This window comes from Panthera leo, chromosome A2 (genome assembly GCF_018350215.1).
Source record: "Panthera leo isolate Ple1 chromosome A2, P.leo_Ple1_pat1.1, whole genome shotgun sequence".
NCBI classification, from domain to species: Eukaryota; Metazoa; Chordata; class Mammalia; order Carnivora; family Felidae; genus Panthera; species Panthera leo.
In genome coordinates this window covers 19050015-19071110 of record NC_056680.1, presented here as the reverse complement: position 1 = coordinate 19071110, position 21096 = coordinate 19050015, and the positions used below count along the sequence as shown (strand labels likewise).

Below are 21096 nucleotides of genomic sequence, written 5' to 3'. Positions count from 1 at the left end.
TCGGAGCCGCCATACAAGCAAAAACCAGGAGAACCCAGCCTCCACATTACTGGGTGGGAGCTGTCCCTGCTGGAGAGAGCGTGGCCTGCTGGGACCTGACGTCTCGCGGTGCCTACTGGGATGCCTAGCTTCCGAGAGCGGCTATTGGTCCCGCCCCGCGGACCGACGAGAGAAGCAGCCAATCAGAGAAGGCAGCGTGCGGAAGCGGAAGTGAGGTTTCCGTGGAGACAGCGAGCCTGCGGAAGGCGGCGGCGGAAGCACCTGCGGGAGAAGGCTGAGGCAGGGTATGGTGCCTCCGACGGCCCTGTGAGAGCGAAGCGGCCGCGGGGCTCGCCATGCGCCGGCGGCCCTGACATGGGCGCCAGTGGCTCCAAAGCTCGGGGCCTGTGGCCCTTCGCCTCGGGGGCGGGGGGCGGCGGCCCGGAGTCAGCAGTCGCTGAGCAAGCTTTGGTGCGGCCGCGAGGCCGAGTCGTGCCCCCCTTCGTATTCACGCGCCGCGGGTAAGGGCGCGGGTTCCGCCTCGGGGAGACAGGCGGGCGGCGGGGCGCCCCGAGTCACAGGGAGCTCCAGCCGGAACCAGGAGAAGTCCCATGTTTTGGACCCCCGTGGGAGCAAGGGATGGGAAAAGCAGGGCAATCGGCTCCTGGCGACCTGGCTGCTCTGAAGGTCTCCCTAGGGGAAGAGGCTTGTCCGTGGGTAGGCCCTCTGTACTGTTAACTTGAGATAGGGTCTCCCTGAGACTTGAGGGTTTCTTTTCATCCCTTCCAGCCTAGCCTGCAAGTTGAAGGCTCCTAGGCTCCCTCTCCCCCAGTTCTGAGGGAAGACTAACCCTCTGATTTGGCTGTTTCCGTTACCTACCGTGGTGGCATTGGACCTCTGAGGGTAGGTAGTAGCTAGAAAAGTAGGACTGGGTCCTAGTGTTGAGAATGGAGCCTGGGAAAAAGACCCTCACTCAGGTATGTTCTTCAGATCTAGAGCACTGACCTTCCCTCTTTTTCCATGGGTCCAAACAGGAGCGCTAGATTGGCCTGGTCCTGGTGGGTCCGGGGAAATGGTACTTAGGTGATGCTGGAGATTTGGCTGTAGATACTAGGGAGACTGAACAGTGGTAGTTTGGCTAGACCAGCCATTTGGGGGTGGGTGGGGAGGATTCAGACTTTTTCCCTTTAGGTTCCCACCTAGCTCAGGTATCTGCCATCTCAGGTTGACCCAGGGCCAGTAGTATCTTCTGGAGTGAGACACATGCCCAGGCCATCATGCTTCGCCCACCTTGGGTGAAAGCAAGGGCCTGATGTTGGAATGGCCACTTTTGCTGAACAAACCAGTGATGAGAACTGGCCTTGGCTGCCTTGACAACGTGCTCTGATATGATGTCTCTTCCTGAGGCCTGACAGAGTAGCACTGGCTACCACCCCATTCGCTTCTAGTAGACCCCATACCCTTCAGGCATATTATTCTCTCTTCCTCCCATCAAGGTTGTTCCTCCCCATTTGGAGGCGGGCATGCTTCCTTGTAGTCTGGTCATTTGCCATGACTGGGTGTGGGGCTCCAGCCCAGCCTGTTCCCTCTCTCTCTACACAGCTCCATGTTCTATGATGAGGATGGGGATCTGGCTCACGAGTTCTACGAGGAGACAATCGTCACTAAGAATGGGCAGAAGCGGGCCAAGCTGAGGCGGGTCCATAAGAACCTGATTCCTCAGGTGAGAGGCTGGGGCAGTGGTCATTGAGCCTATGCTGAGTGTGTGGAGGTAGACCCAGATGGGGTCTGCTGTCATGGTGGGAGCTCTTGAGGGAGGAGCTGGCCCTCACTAGCCTCTGTTTCCGTGGCAGGGCATCGTGAAGCTGGATCCTCCCCGCATCCACGTGGATTTTCCTGTGATCCTCTATGAGGTGTGAGCCTGGGGAGTGGCAGGCGTAAACACTCCCTACCCCAGCAAGAAACCCCCAGGCTCAAGGTGTGGCTTCCATTAAGGAACCTAAGCTGGGGTCACAACCCTGAATAAACTGCATTGGCCTGGAACCTTCAGCTGTGAGCGGGGCAGTCCTGCAGTGTTGGTCGGGTGTTGGTTTGTATGTGGACAAGAGGTGGCTGGCGGCTGGTGAGGGCTAATGGCAGAGTTACCAGCCCACCTTCCCCAGCAATCCCTACAAGGAGCATGGCAGGGCATATGCTGGTCAGGAATGCCTGGTTCTTGCACCCTTGCCTGGCCTGCTTTCTTCCAAGCTTGCCTAGGGCCCAGCCCTGCTAAGGGTTACAGCACTTTACAAGCAAGGTCTGCCTTCTTCCAGCCCCTGGGCTGCAGGAGCTGTACGCAAGCGGGAACTTCCCTTCCCTCATTTCCCTTACCCCCTTGTTGGAGCATTTCAGCCGTTTGCTACCTCGATTCCTCCTGTGTTGGACAGAGGCTGGGGGCAGTGCAAGCCTGATTCTTCCTGTCTACCTGCTCATCTGTTCCCACTCCCAGACGGATGGACAGTTTGCCAGCTGTTAATAGGAGATGGGACTGGTATAGGAGGATACTCCCTCCACCCAGGGCTGGGCTGATCCCTCCCCACTGCAACTACTTGTTGCCCCCACACACATCCCAGTTGAGAGGGCCTAAGATGGGATCAGGAAGGGCTATGGATGCCTGTGCCTATGGGGAGTTGTACCAACCCATCTACTTTGTCTAATCCTCCATGCCTTTGTACCAGCCCCACACAAACCCCTGCCATTGGGTGACCATCCGCCACCCATTGGTGAGGAACAGCACCCTAGGGCTGGTGCCAATAGCTATAAGGAGCCCATCACCCCTTTCCCTAAGTATACCCATCCCTCAGGATCAGTCAAGGGAAGGTATTGGAGCCCCTGGGTAAGGACAGAAAGGAGAGATCAACCATAAAGGAATACTTAAAATGTGAAAGTTTGTAAATAGTTTAGTCCATGATGTTGGGGCAGAGTCTGATTTCTACATCGAAATGATTTTTTTTTTTTTAATTCCTTACTGTGCAAGCTCTGTGCTTTTAAGAGTGTGGGAAATGGCTTGGGAAGGGTGGCCCCTAATCTAAGAAGAAGACTGTTGTGTTATTTGTTTAGTTTCAATAAAATTATTTGTAGACCCTGCATACGAGTGGTATCCGCTGTGATATCCAGTGTCTAGACCACCACCTGGGTTCTGTGGGTAGGCCTGGGCCACTCTGGTGACCCATCTTTATCATCAAGGCTCAAGGTAAGCCTGAGCCCAGCCCGTGGTCATCCCAGCTGTAACCAGCAGGTGGCAGTGTATTCACATAGACCTCACTGCAGACCACCTCAGAATGGAGGGACATTTTCACCTATTGTGTTTAATAGGTAGGGACCCCTGGAATTGGAAGGCTTTGGGGTGCTTCACTAGGGATTGGCCCTACCTGCTTGACCTGAGGTGAGAGCGTGACCCCAAGTAGTTCTGGAACAGCTGTCCTGCCCCCAGGAGTGTGAGCTGACCCCACATGAGGTCATAGCATGAGCCATCTTAGGTCCACCCATCCTAGGTGGACAGCAATCAGATGGGTGCCACCATGCCCTTGGCCTACCACCAGGCTCTGTAGCCCAAACCTACCTGCTTCCTCCCAGGACTAGTTGTGGATACCACCAGGAGAGTGGGCTTGGGGTTTCTGTTCCAGCAGGCAGAACTCTGCCACCTAGTACTTTCTCTGTTCCCTGCTGACCCTGTGTTCTCACCTGCAGCTGCCCCCTGTGGACATTCGGCCCGCACTTCTCAGGCCCTGAGAAGTGGTTCTCCGCTAGGTTTAGCCCTTGGCCGTCAGCCCAACTTCCAGCTAGGGAGGAGGGAGATCAGGGACACAGGCTTCTGGGTCTGGGGAGTTGGCCTGCCAGTCTTTTGGAGGCTTAAACTTGTCTGGAGCAGGATCATCCTGTGCAGCCTGGACTTTGTAGTCCTTCTTTGGGCACCTTCCCACTTTCCTGATAAGACGTCAGACTTTGTCCCCCTTACTGCCCCCAGGGCCGGGGTTCTGCCATGCCAGATGGCATCCCATCACCCATCACCACTGTCCTAGTGTGGGGGAACTCCCTGTGTTGGGCCTTCCCCAGCTGACCCCAATGCTAGAAACAATGGGGGTCAGGGCAGTGCTTCCCCACTCCCTTCCACTGGGCTGTGCTCACTTCCTTCCTGCTGGCTGCCTGAGGAAGTGTCCCTGCCCTGGGACAGTCTGGTTTGGCCTTTGTTTCCCCAGGGGCCCCCACCATTGCAGCTTCCAAGGCTTGTGTCCCTTGTGGAGCCAGCACAATGGTACAGGGACACACCCTCCCCTGCCCTGTCATGGACTCCTTGGTCCTCCGGCAGACTCCAGGGTGTGTACCCAATTCCCCCAGTTGCCCAGGCTTACACAGCCTTCTGTTAGAAGAGAGGCCCGGGCACTGGAGAGGTGGGCCAGTAGGGTGAGTGGGGGTAGGCTCAGGGTGATTTGAGGGTATGCAGACTTGTCCACCTCTCTGAACCAGGTCTGCTGGGACCTTGCTGCAGCCCTCCCTGGGGCTACAGCCCTGTAATGAGTACCCCCTTTCCCATGGAAACACAGCTCTTTTCTCACTCCAGGTATAAGAGTTCCCTACTCTGCAGTGTCTCAGTGAAGTCCATCCAGGAATGCCCTCCATCAGGAGACCACTCTGTAGACCCTTCCCAGTCCCTGTCCCTTCCCCCACCCTGCACAATCACACACATCAGCACATTGTCCACTCTGTCACACTTGGGATGCTTCTGCTCTTCAGCGGAAAAAATTGACTCAGCTCCTGGAAGCTCCCCCAAGCCCCCTTATGACTGGTTCCCTTCTTCACCACCTGCTTTGGGGGACCATCAGCCAAGCATCTCCCAAATAGTTTGACTCCCCAAAGGACCTCCACTGGGGCCCCTCCATCCACAGGCTACTGGATTTGAGGATGGGCCTCAACCCCAAGAGAAGGTTGGGGAGAAGAGCTTTCAGGGTTAGGAAGCTGCCGGCAGGGTGGAGGCTGTCACCTGAGCCAGGTCCCACTGCCTTCCTGTCACCTAGTGCAGTTCACAGGGCCAGGGTATACTCGGGGGAGGAGGAAGGGGGGAAGGGGAGGAGGGCAGCCAGCCAGTGGGTCTTTGTCGTGGGAGGGAAACAGGGTCAAGCGGTCCCTTTCCCCCGCCCCCCCCCCCCCTCCTGTTCCTGGCCCTTTCCTCTCAGAGGGGCAGCAGGAAGTGAGGAAAAAGGGCTGGGGTGGGAGGCGGGAGCGGGTGGGAGGGGATGGAGTTTATCAAGTCGCCGGCGGGTTGCCTGGCGGGCAGCAGCTGGTGCGAGTAGCTTAGCTGGAGAGGCTCACCGGGGGAAGGAGGGAGGCCGCCGACCTACTGGGCCCACGGGCTCCCACACAGGTGAGCCCAGTGCAGGCGACTGGTCTGCACCCCCATAGACCAGCTCACAGGAGCGCTCCCTCCCTCTCCTCCCCAGCGTTCGGAATGGGCTGGCGGTGCAGACCCGGGCCCTTTGAGGAGCTGAGTCCAGCACGGAAGAGAGGATCTAGGAAAAAGCAGGGAGGTCTCGCCCAGGTCCAGCTCCAAGCCTGCTCCCCACAGGGACGGGCTTGCGGGACGAAAGGGCTCAGGATACCGGTGGAGGCCCGGGGGAGCCCCCTAGCCAGGCCGGCTTTTCTCCGCAGTCGGGTCGGCTGTTTCTGCAAGAGTAGCAGACTCCTAGGAGTTTAAATAAAGGGGGGGGGGGGGGGGGGCGGGTGTCCTACAAGCCTCCACAAAGACTGGGCAGGAGAGAACCGGAGGCCTTGACCTGTCCCTAATGCAAGTCGGGGGCAGGGGGCCCAACTCCCAGGGCCCGCTGGGCTTACCGGCCCCCAGTGGGGCCGACCAAGCTGCGACCCACAGCTCGTGTTGCCAAGACAACTACTACCTCGGCCCTGCCTACGAAGGGCCCAGAGGAGGGTGCTTGACCCCCTCCTTCAGTCTGGTAGGGGGCGGGGCTTCCCTTCAGACCTGGGACGGGGGTCGGGAAGCCCCCCGATCCACAGGGGACTGGGCGTTACTGTCCTGGGAAACCAGAGATCGGCTCTGGTCACCATACCTCTTTCCAAACTAAGGGCCCCACGGCTGGGAACTACACTCGCGGGTACAGATCCAGATCCTCTGCTGCCCCCAGCCAAGGCCCCGGGTCCCGCAGCACCACCTTATGGACAGGCGGAGGAACACCTTCTTCTTTATTCCCTGCGCGACTCCCGACTCTTACGCTGTCCCTTTAAGCGGCTGGTCGCGCGGCGGAGCGGGGAGGACTGTACCACCGACAGTGAGCTGGTGGGGGAGGAAACTTTGGGCTCACTGGCACTAGCACCTAAGATTACAGAAGAAAGCCCTGTTCGGAGGGGCCTCACGGCCCCAGATGGATGGCCACGTTACTCGGGGAAGAATCTGGGGGCCTTGGAGCCTGAAACGTGGCACTGGCTGCGCGAAAGTCGGGAACACATTCCCGCCCCGGCCACAAGTCCTGCCCCAGGCCCACCTCCGCGCTGGATTCTTAAAGGGCCCGCGGGCCGGGGTGGGGAGGGGGCGGGGCGGAGCAGCAGAGGCGCGGAGCCTGGGCTGCGCCTGGGCTAGCGGCCGGAGCGGGCCGGGCTGGGCCGGGGATGGCAGTGGCCATGGCGTGGGTCCCGGCAGCGCCCCGCGCGAGGTGAGGGCGGGCAGTGCAAGCCTAGCGGCTTTCTTCCTTCAGGTTGGGTTCAGAAGTCCAGGGGATGCGCTCAGCCGGGCGGCCAAGGAACCCAACCCCCACCCGGCCGGGCACTGGCCCCACGTGCGGGGCGGGGGCGGGGTCCAGCACAAAGGCCAGGGGGAGTGAGCTCCTCCCGGGACCCGTCTGGCGGTGTGGGGCGCTTTCACGGTGGCTGCGGAGCGAAGGGCCTGTCCGCCGGCGCCGCCGAGGGAGGTCCGCCACCCCTTTGTCCCGGTGGGGCCTCCACCAAACTTGGGAGAGTGCGTTCGAGACAAAGTCCTGACGTTCTCGCTCTTCTTCCTGGCGGGTGTTACACACATGATAGCTTCGCGGCTGTGTTCCAGCTTCCTTGTGGCTGTATGAGCTGTGCCCTTCCTTATACAAATGCTATCGTTTCCCTGGACCAGGAGTTCTTCATGGAGTACAGAGTGGGCCGCGGGTTCGAGGCTCTCTGAAACCATGTTTTGGGTGGTATGCAGGCATCTGTATCTCTGGGCAGCTAGTCCGTAGTGCAGCCGGCCAATTCTTAGAGTCACACACCTACCAGAGGTCTCTGTCCAGCCGTAAGCCACCTGCTCCAGGAAGGAGTCCTATGCTCCTGGCAGGGAGTTCCCAGGGTGTCTTCCCTTCCCTCCTGTGGTCTTTCAGACCTGTTACAGTCGCCTAACAGGGTCTCAACAGCCTGGGGCACGGTGCCCCCCACAGCGTGGGCTTGGGGAGTGTGAATGGGTTTGGGGTGGGCACCTCGCTGATTCTCTAGACTGACTTGCTTTTTCCCATCTCTCCCCTAGTTCCTGAGCTGGTGCCAGGCAGGTGACACCGTTTTCCTGTAGCCCCCAGCATGTGGGCAGGCTTGGGCCCTGCCATCACACTGGCTGTGGTGTGGGCGGCGGCATGGGCCACCCAGCTCAAGCCCACAGCGCCACCCATCTTTACGGGCCGACCCTTTGTGGTAGCATGGGACGTGCCCACACAAGATTGTGGCCCTCGCCTCAAGGTGCCACTGGACCTAAAGGCCTTTGATGTACAGGCCTCACCTAATGAGGGTTTTGTGAACCAGAACATCACCATTTTCTACCATGACCGGCTGGGCCTGTATCCCCGCTTCAGTTCAGTGGGGAGGTCAGTGCACGGTGGCGTGCCACAGAATGGCAGCCTCTGGGCACATCTGAAGATGCTGCAGGAACACGTGGAGCACTACATTCGTACACAGGAGCCTGCAGGGCTGGCAGTTATCGACTGGGAGGACTGGCGGCCTGTGTGGGTGCGCAACTGGCAGGACAAGGACATATACCGTCAATCATCACGCCAGTTGGTGGCTGTTCGCCACCCTGACTGGCCATCAGATCGTGTAGTCAAACAGGCGCAATACGAGTTTGAATTCGCTGCACGGCAGTTCATGCTGGAGACACTGCGCTTTGTCAAGGCAGTTCGGCCTCGGCACCTCTGGGGCTTCTACCTCTTCCCAGACTGTTACAACCATGATTATGTGCAGAACTGGGAGACCTATACAGGCCGCTGCCCTGACGTTGAGGTCTCCCGAAATGACCAGCTGGCCTGGCTGTGGGCAGAGAGCACAGCCCTCTTCCCCTCTGTCTACCTGGACGAGACACTTGCGTCCTCCACCCACGGCCGCAACTTTGTCAGCTTCCGTGTTCAGGAGGCCCTTCGTGTGGCTCACACCCACCACCCCAACCACGCACTCCCAGTCTACGTCTTCACGCGACCCACCTATAGTCGCAAGCTCACGGGGCTTAGCGAGGTATGTGCCTCCCAGGACCCTGCCTTCTTCCCCAGGGAACCACTGCAGGTTTGGGTTACCAGGGGGCCTCCTGCCCCGCGGTTTTCTATCTACATTCCCTTGTGTCATTCTCTCTGTAACCTTGTGAAAGGGTAGCATCATTACCTCCATTTTGCAAATAAGAAGATTGAGGTCCAGAAATGCTGAGAAACTCACCCAAAGCTTCCCAGCACATCCAGGGCAAAGCAGGGTCTTGGAACTAGGCATTCTGACTTTGGGGTTTATCCTGATAGATACATCTTCAGCTCAAGTGGGTCGTTAGCTTGGGAAACGGAGGCCAAAGTAGGCGTGCAAATGACTTGAACATCTAATGAGAAAGTGAAACAGCCTCTGCCTGGGGGTGGGAAGGGGTACTGGGCTGAGGGGATCAGCCAGTCAGAACAGGGTGAGGGCCTGTCCAGCCTGCCTGGTCCTCACCCTGTGGTCTCAGTCTTCCCCAGTGACCATCCCCCTCTCACACAGATGGATCTCATCTCCACCATTGGTGAGAGTGCAGCCCTGGGTGCGGCCGGTGTCATCCTCTGGGGCGATGCAGGCTACACCACCAGCACGGTAAGTAAGCGCCCCCACCCAGCCTACCAGAGTGGAGTGTGCAGGGGCCAGGCAGAAAGTTGGGGCTTTCAGCTGCTGACCCTCAAGGTGGACGAACCTAGTCTCCCACCCAAGGCATTCCTGGTCCCAGTAGAGAAGACAGAGTTCCTTCCCTACGTGCCCTTCTGGGTTCATCTCTGTCCCCACTTCCCTTCTCAGCAGGAATAGGAACAGTAAGGGTTCAAGCACTCATGTACAGATACACATGTGTGTGCTGTTGAAGGAAGGTTAATAGAGTTTCCATCTGGGCCTGTGGGCTGAGGCAGCTGACCCTGATCCCTGGCCTCTGCCCCTAGGAGACCTGCCAGTACCTCAAGGATTACCTGACGCGGCTGCTGGTCCCCTACGTAGTCAACGTGTCCTGGGCTGCCCAGTATTGCAGCCGGGCCCAGTGCCATGGCCACGGGCGCTGTGTGCGTCGCGACCCCAGCGCCAATACCTTCCTGCACCTCAGTGCCAGCAGCTTCCGCTTGGTGCCTAGCCATGTACCTGGTGAGCCGCAGCTGCGACCAGAGGGGGAGCTCAGCTGGGCTGATCTCAACCACCTGCAGACGCACTTTCGCTGCCAGTGCTACTTAGGTTGGGGCGGTGAGCAATGCCAGTGGGACCACACACGGGCAGCTGGGGGTGCCAGTGGGGCCTGGGCTGGGTCCCACCTCACTGGCCCACTAGCTGTGGCAGCCCTGGCCCTCACCTGGACTTTATAGGGGTCTCACCCGGCTGCCAAACAAGCTGGCCTCTGCCACAATGGCTCTGCCAGGCACATAGGAGCCTACAAGGGATGGACAAACTGGAGTCTGGAGGGGGCAGAGCCCCTGGGATGCCCAGTAGAGCATCCATACCAGCTCTCACCCCCCTGTTCTAAGGGGGAGGGGCAGTTCCCCGAAAGGTCCCTTCTCTCCCTGCCAGAGAGGAAGAGGGGCACAGCCGGGCCAGAGAGGACCTGACCCTACTCTCCTGCCCCTGGATGGTTTATTATTATTATTTTGGGGTCTCTTTTGTAAATTAAATATAAAACAATTTCTTCTGTGCTTGGACTGTCTGCAACTAGGCCAGGACATGTGAAAGACAATCCAGGGTCTCTCAGACTCTCTGCTGGGGACTTCTTATCTGTCAAATGCCATCTGTGGGACCTGGAGGCCCAGAGCTGCCCATTCCGCTGATGGGGCAGGGGCCAGTGGGACTGGAGGGACTCACATTCCACCCCAACACCAAGGACCTTGCTTTCTCCATATTGATTGGAAAGTTGTTGGGCCCAACCTTCTGTGAGGGACTGGGCTCATTGTGTTTCTCCTACTTGTCCCTGGATCCCCAGCTGGGCCAGTGCCAGTCACCTCGCCTTGCCCACCCAGGGAGAAAGGGGAAGTGGATGTTTGATCTTCCCAGGCTGGGCAAGTAGCCAGACCACCCCTCCCTGCTGTTCCCACAGGCAAGGGCGTCTCCTCCACTCCCTGCTCCCAAGGGCAGTAGACTCCAGCCACACAGCCCTCTCTCCAGCTGGGTCGCAGTCCTCCACTGGGGTTTGGGATCTGAACGCCAAGGTCTCATCCCTGTCCCACTGCAAAGATGCATGATGGGGCAAGAGGGAGGTATCTTGAGCCTGGGAGCAGAGACAACCTCAAAGATCACTTCTGTCCCGGCCGTGGGAAGTATAGCCTGTCCTCAGCTGTCCCAAGGGAGACAAGTAGCAGCTGGAGCAGTCGGACTGGCTCTGGACTGCTTTACTACCCTGCTTCTGAAGGAAGTTACCTGGTGTGTCTCTGCCCCTCTCCTCAGCCATCAAACCCACACCTGAAGGTCCCCTTGTCCATATCGGTGATGACACAGCCCCTGTCCTCAGCAAACACTGGCTGTGGAGAGAAACAGCCAAGTGGTGAAGAGGGGGCGCGGGCAGCCCAGCCACAAGGGAGGTATCCGTGAGGTAGTCCTTCCTACACTGAGTTAAAAAGGGAAGAGGAAGCTTGATGCGAGAGACAAAGCATGGGCAAAATCTGGAGGAAGTCAGAACACAACTGGGACTCACAGTTTGAGGCTAGGGGCTACAGCAGGCAGGGCAGGAGGGGCAGCCCAAGAGCAGCACTAAGCCTGACTTTGCCTGACGGCGGTGACTCCCTTACCCATTCAGTAAATAATGCATACATGTGCAGGTGCTGGGCTGGGATGCATGTGTGAGGCACACCACAAAGAGCCCTGTCTCCATGGGGATGCACACTAGATGCAAAGGCTGAGTCAGAAGTGGTCATGGGAGCAGAGCCTGGAGAAGCGAGCCCCACCAAATTGATGTCAACTCAGGTTGTAAAGTGATCCCTTATCCCTCTGGCTGGTGATGGCAGAGAATGAGGGAAAGGGGTTGGGTGGTAGTTCAGGGAAGGCAATGTCAGTTCACATGGCGGAGGAGGACGCTGGGGCGGAAGGGTGCCCAGATGTTCATGGCTATGGTGGGGAGAGGCCTGCTAGACAGAAGATGAAGGTATTGTCAATAAGGTCGTGAGATAATGGAGCCAATAAAAAGAGGGCAAAGAAGGAGAAGCTGTAACCTCTGACTTCCCGTACCCAGCTGGGACCCTCAAACACACCTGTGAGCTATCCCACCCGCATCTGTAACACCCACATCTGTGATCTCTCCCACCTTGCTTGGACCCCTACACGTACATGTGCAAAGCTGTGATTTCCTTCACATGTTGACCTTATACAACTGTTACCTTCCCCAAATAGCTGTGGCCTGTACCTACCCAGCTGTGACACCTCCGTGCAAACCTGTGATCACTTCACATCACTTTCCAGGAGGACCTGGAAAGACAGCCTTGTGGAAAGTGCAACTCAGGGACAGCTGGATCTGTGGGTGGGCAGGTGAGGGTAATGGGGAGTGAGGTGGCCTAGGCAGGGTATGAGAGCAGAGAGGGCAGGCAGGGCTGGACCACAAAGCTGGAGTGACCCCAGACACACACAACTTGGGCCCATCTGGCCAGACCAACTCAGCAAGGGCAGGTCTATGGGCAGGGCCCTGGGGTCAGGGAGGGCTTTGGGTATTCCTTCCTGCCGTTCCACCATTAGAACTTCTCCCCTAGACTGAGGCCAGCTGGAGGATGCTGGCCTGATGGTTGGCTGGATTGTGCTAATTGCAGCCTAGGTTTCTAGGGGCACCAGAAGGTAGTACAAAGCCTTAGGGAGAGGGAGTCAGGGCTGCCTTGATGTTCTCCTGTCCCCTCAGCCCTGGGGAGTTGTGCCAGTCTCCCTGAGCCTGGTGGCCATCACTCTGGGACCCTGCTTCCACCAGGATCAGCAGCCACCATCTCTGTGATTAGATGCTGTACTTGGGTCCTGGCTGATGTACCCACAGCCCCCTGGCACCATGGGCCCACTGTCAGCTTCTCCATCCTTGCCTGCAGGACCAGGTCCAGATGATAGCCAGCTGTGTCACTGCTTCATTGACCACCATCCAGGCAGGGGATCACCGGCTCAGGCTCAGACTGGGCTGCAGACTCACTCAGGTAGCACTTTCACCTGGGCCAGGGACATGATGTTCCCTTCACCCCACCCTGGCAGGCAAGCCTGGGCCTGGGGACCTAGCAGGTCTCAATAATCAGCTTCTGAATCAGCAAACAAGTGAAATCATAAAGGAATGAACAAACATGTGGTCACTGACACACCCGTGGTCAAACATGGGATCTCATAGTCACAGGACAGCAGAGTCTTCAACACCCAATCCAGTCACCGGGTCCCACACTTGCACATACACACTCTACTGGAGCTTGCACAGAGGCCTAGATAGTAGCTGACCTGGGCTTCACAAAGACACACTCACTGACCAGCCCTGACTTCACAGACACAGCGCCTTTCAGACTCAAGTCCCGAAAGCAGAAGTGACTTACCCCCCTAGGCATAGTCAGTATAGGGTCTGAGGCCACAATACTTCTAGGGACCCCCGAAATCTTAATTTTTTTAATCAGAAGAAGATACATATTAATAATGAATATATAATGACTTAGGTTGGGATTATATTTGTCTTTATACCAACATAGTTGTAAAATGTATTTTTTGACGTTTTGAGAAAGGGTCCCAAAAAAGCAAAAGTGCTTAGGGCCCACAAATGTCATAGTGCAGCTGTGCAGGAAAGTACACTCCCTTGGTATAGGTACTGAGGCACCCAGACTCCAGTACCACAAACAGGCCTGCCAGCTGGGTCTGCCAACCAAAGAGCAACCCCCTCCCCCGCACTGCCTCCACCCCCACCCCAACACAAATAAAGCCGCAAAGCCCTGCCCTAGTGCTGACCCAGTGGGCGGGGCCGCTTCCGGCCCAGCCCCACCTCCTACCAAGGGCACTTTGTTAGGGGTGCTGAGGTGGCTCAGCTGCCTGGCCCAGCCCTCCAACCCCGGGCCTGCCCCTCAGCCCGCCCCCAGACTGGGTGGGGTGACCCCCTACAAAAGCTCAGAGTTTCCAGCAGCAGCAGCTTCCTCCAAGAATCTGGTGCAGCTGAGGGCAGAGTTGAGGAACAGAATCTTGCTGAGCCCTGCCTAGGCCCTCAGCCTGGGGTCAGGAAGTTTGGAGGATGAGGCCCTTCAGCCCTGAGGTCAGCAGGGACAAGTGGGCAGACTGGCGGGGATACAAGGAGGGTTGGGCTGACCTGTCTTTGGTCACTGAGCATCTCCTCCTCCAATGGCTGGCCAGGATTCCTGCAGGGAGAGACAGGAAAGGACCCCCCCCCCCCCCCCCCATCACAGTCAGGTCAGCCTCGGGGCTGAGGGCCTGGCTCTTTTGAAAACACATATCATGGCTTCTGTGGCTCTTGGGGAAGGGGATTGGTTAGCTTAGGCCAGGGCAAAGTCTGTGGGAGACAGGGCAGAGGCCCCTCCAGTGGCAGTGCTACCCCTCCAAGCCTCTCCTTTGCCCTCTGACCTCCCTGAGCCCTTTAGGTCAGTGTTTACCTAAACCCAGAGCAGGGGTGGATTAATGAGCAAGGGGTTTGGCCAGCCTTCCCTGAGCAGGGGTCAGAGAGTTTAGGGCCTACTCTCAGCTTTGCCTCCCCTGGCTAGGTTTCACTAGAACCACCCTGTGCCATGGCAGTCCACCTGCTTCCCATCTACGCCCTCTTCCTGACCTTGCTGGACAAAACCCAAGGCTCCAGGAGCCCCATGGTACCCAACCAGCCCTTCACCACCATCTGGAACGCAAACACCCAGTGGTGCCTGGAGAAATACGGTGTGGACGTGGACGTCAGTGTCTTTGATGTGGTGGCCAACCCGGGGCAGACCTTCCGCGGCCCTGACATGACCATTTTCTACAGCTACCAGCTGGGCACCTACCCCTACTACACGTCTGCCGGGGAGCCTGTGTTTGGTGGGCTGCCCCAGAATGCCAGCCTGGATACCCACCTGGCCCACTCATTCCAGGACATCCTGGCTGCCATCCCTGCATCTGACTTCTCAGGGCTGGCAGTCATCGATTGGGAGGCATGGCGCCCACGCTGGGCCTTCAACTGGGACGCCAAAGACATTTATCGGCAGCGCTCACGATCACTGGTGCAGGCGCAGCATCCTGACTGGCCAGCTCCTTGGGTGGAGGCCGCAGCTCGGGACCAGTTCCAGGAGGCTGCACAGGCCTGGATGGCAGGCACCCTCAAGCTGGGGCAAGCACTGAGGCCTCGTGGCCTCTGGGGCTTCTATGGCTTCCCTGACTGCTATAACTATGACTTTCTAAGCCCCAACTATACAGGCCAGTGCCCCCCGGGTATCTGTGCCCAGAATGACCAGCTGGGGTGGCTGTGGGGTCAGAGCCGTGCCCTCTACCCCAGCATCTACATGCCTACAGAGCTAGAGGGCACAGGGAAGGGACAGGTGTATGTGCGGCACCGTGTAGGTGAGGCATTCCGTGTGGCTGTGGGTGCTGGGGACCCTGATCTGCCAGTGCTGCCCTATGCCCAGATCTTCTACGACGGGACGAACCGCTCTCTGCCCTTGGTGAGTCTCCCTCTATAACCCCACCCATCATATAGCCTACTTTGTCAGGCATCAGGTCCAGTAAGTGAGGCTGCATGGCCTTGGGGCACTTTCATCCATTCTCCATTCCTTGAGCTCTGTGTGCCATGCTCTGTGCTCAGCACAGATGATTCTGCATTCATCAGAAAGACGTAGTGCCTGGTGCATGGCACGCACAGGCCAGAGTGAGGATGGGCTTGCCTCTCACCACCAGGGCCAGAAAAGCCCAGGTGGGGGTTATGAATCATTTGTCCCATCCAGTGTTGTTACAGCAATCTGCTGTGGGGAGGGAGGAAGGCCCTTCAGAGCTATGTCCCTTTCCTCAGGATGAGCTGGAGCACAGCCTGGGGGAAAGTGCAGCCCAGGGGGCAGCAGGAGTGGTACTCTGGGTGAGCTGGGAGAACACAAGAACTAAGGTGAGCTCAGGCCCAGGGGGGGGGGGGGGGGGGGGTTGGGGGGGGGCAGGGCAGGGGTGGAGCTGCCAGGCTGACTGGCAAGACCCTGGCCCACCCTTTCTATCCCTTTAGTCCTGACTGGCCAGCAGGTGAGTGCCTCAATGCCCTAGGTAGGCCCATGCATGGCCATGGTGTCCCTGTTGCTCCCCTTCCTACTCAGGAATCATGCCAGGCCATCAAGGAGTATGTGGACACCACACTGGGGCCCTTTGTCCTCAACGTGACCAGCGGGGCTCTTCTGTGCAGTCAAGCCCTGTGCTCAGGCCATGGTCGCTGTGCCAGGCGCCCCAGCCACCCTGAGGCCCTCCTCATCCTCAACCCCACCAGTTTCTCCATCCAGCCCACACCTGGTGGCGGGCCCCTGACCGTACAAGGTGCCCTCTCACTTGAGGATCGGATGCAGATGGCTGTGGAGTTCAAATGTCGCTGCTACCGTGGCTGGAAGGGAGCATGGTGTGAGAAGCAAGGCACGTGGTAATTGGCCACAAACTAGGATACACGCATTGAACATCTTGTTGACATTAAAAATAAAAGTTATTTTACCAGAAAAAATGGGTTTAATCAGGAACAGTAGAAAATTGCAACTTGAGACATGTAAGCTGTTGCAAAACCAAAGAAGAGGAGCGATCTTTTACATAGGAAAGGGGGGAGTTTGAAGGGCCCATGATAAACAGAAAGTCCATTGGAGTAAACCTGGGGTTCAAAGTGTGGTGACTTTTCATTGACTGAGTTATGACAGTCTCTCATTGGCTGGGCTGTTGTCACACAATGAGAAAATCTTTCCTCCTGCTGGAATAGTAAAGTAGGCTTCTCCCTGTTGGGTCTGCAAAGAGCTGCAAGGAGTGGCATGGGTGAGTTCCCCCTTCCAGCCTCCCAACTCCATTTTATTTTATTTTATTTTTTTTTTCCAACTCCATGTTAAATGAGGTTTCCTTTATTCAGTTTCACAACCTAATGCACTCTGAGCCTGGCCACAGCTTTCTCTTTTTTTTTTTTTAATTTAAAAAAAAAATTTTTTTTTAACGTTTTATTTATTTTTGAGACAGAGAGAAACAGAGCATGAACAGGGGAGGGTCAGCGAGAGGGAGACACAAAATCTGAAACAGGCTCCAGGCTCTGAGCTGTCAGCACAGAGCCGCACGCGAGGCTCGAACTCACAGACCGCGAGATCATGACCTGAGCCAAAGTCAGCCCCTTAACCGACTGAGCCACCCAGGCACCCCTGGCCAGAGCTTTCTCCAGTATAAGTAGTCACACACAAGTCATGGTGACAGCCAGGAGTACATTCAGCCACGGTCACGAGCATATACCTGCACATGCTTATAGACCAGGATAGCTGCCTAAGGGGTTAGAGCCTCCAGCACCCATCCAGCTGGGTCATAAACATCTCCAGAGATACTAAGCCAGTCTTTAAACTGTAGCAATCACAAGAACTGACATTCACTGAACACCTACGCTTCCTCAAGTCCTGTGTTAAGCATTTTAAGTAGACTTACTTGATCCTAACACGACGTTATGAGGAAACTGAGGCACACACTGGAAGGGCAAACATTTTGCCCAAGGCTGCACAGCCAGAAAATAGAGAAACTGGAATTCGAAACCCAGGCTGTCTAGCTATAGAGGTAAAGCACTTTGACTCCTACTGTGTTGACAGTAACCAGCCCTGCACGCAACCTGCTCAAAGGCACCAAGCTCGCAAATAAAGCAGACACGGTTCTTGCTTCAGGAGCTATTAATGGAGTGCCTAAAACGTGCAGAAGCCGGGATCCAGAGGGTACAGGAAAGGCTCATCTCTCTCACTTAGACCTGACGTCTGTCCGAGGGCGGCTGCTTCCGAGGATGGGGCCCAAATTTCAGGAGGAAGCTCTACCTGATCGTTTCCACAATGGACCCCTTTCCAAACGGGGACCGACAGGAGCCGAGGCCTGCCTGAGCTTGGGGTGGGGCGAGGTGAGGCGAGGCGAGGCGGAAGTAGAGCCGTGTGGAGGAGGGACCTGTACCCGGCCAAGGCTTTGGCGCGACGGGCCCGGCTAGGGCCTCGGTAGAGTGGAATCCGGGAGGATCTAATAGGTGCTCAGAAGCCAGATACTGGGCCTGCAGGCGACGGGGAGGAGGTGGAGCCTGCGCTCGGTCCCAGCTGGGATACGTAGGGAGCGAGGTGCTGTGGCTCGGGCGGGGCCGGAGGGGCAGAGGCGGAGCCATGGCAGAGACCAGGTCTGCGTCGGGGGTGTTGTGACGCCCTGAACCGGGGGCGGAGCCTAAGCCGTGGCGCGCGGAGGCGGGGTGGGGCCTAGCTACCTAGAGAAAGTCGACCAGGTCCGGTGCTGCAGGAGACGACGGCTGCAGTGCGTCCGCCGCACCGCTAGGGGCCAGCGCGGGCGGTCAGAAGAGTCCAAACCACAGACAGCGAGAAACCGACCCACGCGGAGCGAGCACGCGAAGCGTCCCGGAGCTTGGCTTCAGCATGTCAGTACCTCCCCCTTCCCATGCGCCTTATGTTCGTCCTCACTGTCCCCCGTCTGTCCCATGCGTGCGGTCCTCAAGTAGCTATGCCGTCCCGCACGCCCTCCCTGCTTCTGTCGTTCTCTCCCCTAGCATGCCGAGCCACACCCACCCAGAGTCAAGCTGCTGAAGCACACCCTCCCCCCCAAAATTCCACGGTTTGTCATCCACTAGGAGGGAGGGGGAAACCGAGGCACAGAAGACACTGCCGCCTCTCCCTGAGGACACAGGAGCCCCGCCCATAGTGGGTGGGGTCGGCCACGAAGGGGTTAAAACCGCGGGGAAGTCTGGGGCTCCAGACCTAGGGGTGGATTCTGGGGCTTCCTCCCTCTTGGTCCAGAGCTGTAGCTGCTGCGGAGGTGGCCGATGCAGGTGAGGTGCTTATAATCCTCTGAGTGGGGTGTGGGGTTGTGGGGGCTACCTGTGCCTGACCAGTGTGGAATTGGCCTCAGGCTCATGGGGCCTTTTGGGGGAGGTGGGGAAGGAGAGCCAGGACGTCCTCTCTGGAGCAAGTGAGTAGAAGAGTGAGGTCCAGTGGATCCCCCACTGCCAGGAATCCCCTCAGCATAGACCCTCCTGGCAGAAGGGCCTGGGGTAGGACTGGCAAACAATGGGGTTTAGGCACAGGAGGTCTGAGCCCCCAACCTGATGGCCGTTGGACACCCTTGTGGATTTAGGAAGGAAGCTGTGGTCCTTATCTAGGGCCACTACGAAACTCAGGCCAGTGGGGAACCAAGCCTGCAAGAGCCACATTGCTTTGTGACAGTGAGCCAGGCCCCTTGCTAGTGCTGTTGAAACCCCATGTGAGGGGACAGTTGGGTCCATGCCCAAGCAGAGTGTCCTGAGCTGCATGGGGATGGGGGGGGTGGGGGGGCATGGGCTCTGTGCTCCAGGCAGGAAAGGCAGTTCAGTGAGGGGAAAACTGATCCTAACGGGTGGGTGATGGGTACCCCAGGATTGGTCAGGTGACAGGCATGGCCCAAGTGGTCAGAAAGGCTGGGACCTAAAGTGTAAAGAGAAGGAAAGGGCAGGGGAGTTCCTGGGGACAGCCAGAGGGAGTTTTGGGTGGGTTTAAGTAGGGGGTCATGGTGTCTAGTCTGCATGTTCTGTCTGATGGCCAGCCAACCATGATGGTGTAGGCTAGGTCCCCTGTTCTGGGGAGGCCAGAGTTGTAGCCAGAGAAAGTGGGGCCATGACTCTTGGATTCTGCCCCAGCCTTTAGCCTTCAGCTTTCCTCCAATGTGGGGCAGGACACCCTGGAACCATTACCTCTGCTGTCACCTGAGTGAGTCACCTGAGTCAGGTATAAGGGATGGTCTCCAGGTGACCTGTGCCATCAGGTGAGTATGGGACAGAGACAAGGTGTAGCTTACCAGTTCCAGGATGCATGGCTCCCCTAGCACTCTGTCAGCCCCTCCCTGCCCCAACACTGTCCTCCTTCCTGGCACAGCCTAGCATGGCTGTTGTCTACAGGAGGAGCATCCTTGTGGTCTGAGGAGATAACCATTGTCTGGAGACCATGCTCTTAATCCCCAGCCTGGCACTGAGCCACCTGCAACCCAGCAGGAAATGACCATGGCTCCCAGCCTGACTTAGCTGAGCCTGGATCCTACATGTAGGGAAGAGCTGACTCTGAGCCCTGGCTCATCAAAGCTGACCCCTACCCTAGACCCTACACACCAGATAGAGTTGATCCTGAGTACCAGCCCAGCCAAGCTGACTCTGGATCCTGCATGCCAGTCAGAGTTGACCCTGAGATCCAACCTGGCCACGCTGACCCTGGATCCTGCACACCAGCCAGAGCTGACCCTGAGCCCCAGGCTAGCTGAGCTGACCCTGGGTTCTGCATGCCATCCAGAGATGACCCTCAGTCCTGGCTTGACTGAGCTGACCCTGGATCCTGCACACCAGCCAGAGGAGACCTCAGCCCCCAACCTGGCTGAACTGACCCTGGAGCCTGTGCACTGCCGACCTGAGCTCCTGGATGCCTGTGCCGACCTCATCAATGAGCAGTGGCCCCGCAGCCGTGCCTCCCGCCTGCATTCCTTGGGCCAGTCCTCAGACGCCTTCCCCCTCTGCCTGATGCTGCTGAGCCCCAGCCCCACACCTGAGGCAGCCCCCATCGTGGTGGGCCATGCCCGCTTGTCACGGGTGCTGGACCGGCCCCAGAGCCTCCTAGTGGAGACAGTGGTGGTGGCCCGGGCTCTGAGGGGCCGTGGCTTTGGCCGCCGCCTCATGGAGGGCCTGGAGGTTTTTGCTCAGGCCCGGGGCTTCCGCCGACTACACCTCACTACCCATGACCAGCTGCAGTTCTATGCCCACCTGGGCTACCAGCTGGGTGAGCCTGTGCAGGGCCTAGTCTTCACCAGCCAACGGCTGCCTGCCACCCTGCTCAGGGCCTTCCCCAGAGCCCCCTTTCCCCGGCAACTCTGCAAGGCTTCTAGTCTGACTGCCCAAACTGCCCCAAGAGCCCCCAAGGGGCCATCATTGCCGCCACCTCCTCCCCTGCCTGAGCCCTTGACCACCTCACCCCCACCTCCTGCAGGGCCCCCTCCACAAAGCCTGCTGGAGACACAATACCAAGACCTGAGAGGATGTCCCATATTCTGGATGGAAAAAGACATCTGAGGGCTACCCAGGACAAGGCACTGTCCTTCAGGGTTGATGGACTGCCTAGGACAGTCTGGGCCTCAGCCCATTGGCCATACCATAGTCCCTAGACCCTGGGAGCAGCTTTAGCCTGGCCATGTTTCCTGAGTACCAGTGGGGCCAGTAGATGGCTTCATGGCTGTGGCTCAGAGCTGTCAGTGTGGCTGAATAAAGGCTTCTGTTGGATGTGGCTGTGACAGTTTATTTGTTGACCTCACTCTCACCTCCCAGCTTCATCTTAGATCCCCTATCTCTGCAAGAGTCCCCAGATCAACCTTGGCCCTAGGGCCATGGATGAAGGGACACCTGCCCTTTGCCCCTCCCACTCTGCCAAGCCCAGGTGACAAGGTATCTATTCCCTTCTACATTCACTCATCACTATTCACTCAGGGGCTACT

The 21096-nt window shown here is 57.8% G+C and overlaps 4 protein-coding genes and 1 long non-coding RNA gene across 10 annotated transcripts; 4 read left to right on the top strand and 1 right to left on the bottom strand.

Annotated features, from left to right (window-relative positions):
- The first annotated feature begins 156 nt into the window (after positions 1 to 156).
- Positions 157 to 3107, top strand: TUSC2 (tumor suppressor 2, mitochondrial calcium regulator). The gene is made up of 3 exons (XM_042929474.1): positions 157 to 500; positions 1582 to 1702; positions 1833 to 3107. The coding sequence occupies exons 1-3, from the start codon at positions 355 to 357 to the stop codon at positions 1896 to 1898; spliced, it is 333 nt and encodes a 110-aa protein (XP_042785408.1). The 5' UTR covers positions 157 to 354; the 3' UTR covers positions 1899 to 3107.
- Positions 3108 to 5258: 2151 nt separating this feature from the next.
- HYAL2 (hyaluronidase 2) lies at positions 5259 to 10137 on the top strand. Of its 3 annotated transcripts, none has more exons than XM_042929459.1 (4): positions 5259 to 5380; positions 7514 to 8484; positions 8986 to 9075; positions 9411 to 10137. In XM_042929459.1, the coding sequence occupies exons 2-4, from the start codon at positions 7564 to 7566 to the stop codon at positions 9819 to 9821; spliced, it is 1422 nt and encodes a 473-aa protein (XP_042785393.1). In that variant the 5' UTR covers positions 5259 to 5380; positions 7514 to 7563; the 3' UTR covers positions 9822 to 10137. The 3 variants fall into 3 exon arrangements, with proteins under 3 accessions (XP_042785393.1, XP_042785394.1, XP_042785395.1); XM_042929460.1 differs by lacking the exon at positions 5259 to 5380 and adding an exon at positions 6578 to 6680; XM_042929461.1 differs by lacking the exon at positions 5259 to 5380 and adding an exon at positions 6917 to 6935.
- LOC122214385 lies at positions 6218 to 11949 on the bottom strand. Of its 3 annotated transcripts, none has more exons than XR_006199849.1 (5): positions 11847 to 11949; positions 10864 to 10964; positions 9438 to 9617; positions 8680 to 8857; positions 6218 to 6304 (listed from the first exon to the last, which is right to left on the bottom strand). It is a non-coding gene; the product is annotated as an uncharacterized LOC122214385 (long non-coding RNA). The 3 variants fall into 3 exon arrangements; XR_006199848.1 differs by having other exon boundaries at positions 6263 to 6344; XR_006199847.1 differs by lacking the exon at positions 6218 to 6304 and adding an exon at positions 6653 to 7022.
- A 1180-nt stretch (positions 11950 to 13129) lies between these two features.
- On the top strand, positions 13130 to 16113 carry HYAL1 (hyaluronidase 1). 2 transcript variants are annotated; one of them, XM_042929451.1, is made up of 4 exons: positions 13133 to 13687; positions 14151 to 15074; positions 15419 to 15508; positions 15708 to 16113. In XM_042929451.1, the coding sequence occupies exons 1-4, from the start codon at positions 13667 to 13669 to the stop codon at positions 16023 to 16025; spliced, it is 1353 nt and encodes a 450-aa protein (XP_042785385.1). In that variant the 5' UTR covers positions 13133 to 13666; the 3' UTR covers positions 16026 to 16113. The 2 variants fall into 2 exon arrangements, with proteins under 2 accessions (XP_042785386.1, XP_042785385.1); XM_042929452.1 differs by lacking the exon at positions 15419 to 15508 and having other exon boundaries at positions 13130 to 13687.
- A 1662-nt stretch (positions 16114 to 17775) lies between these two features.
- NAA80 (N-alpha-acetyltransferase 80, NatH catalytic subunit) lies at positions 17776 to 20884 on the top strand. The gene is given in 5 exon segments (XM_042929456.1): positions 17776 to 18013; positions 18143 to 18421; positions 19265 to 19389; positions 19719 to 19812; positions 19814 to 20884. Coding segments are annotated over 4 exon segments (1089 nt in total). The 5' UTR covers positions 17776 to 18013; positions 18143 to 18415; the 3' UTR covers positions 20678 to 20884.
- The last annotated feature ends 212 nt before the right edge of the window (positions 20885 to 21096 follow it).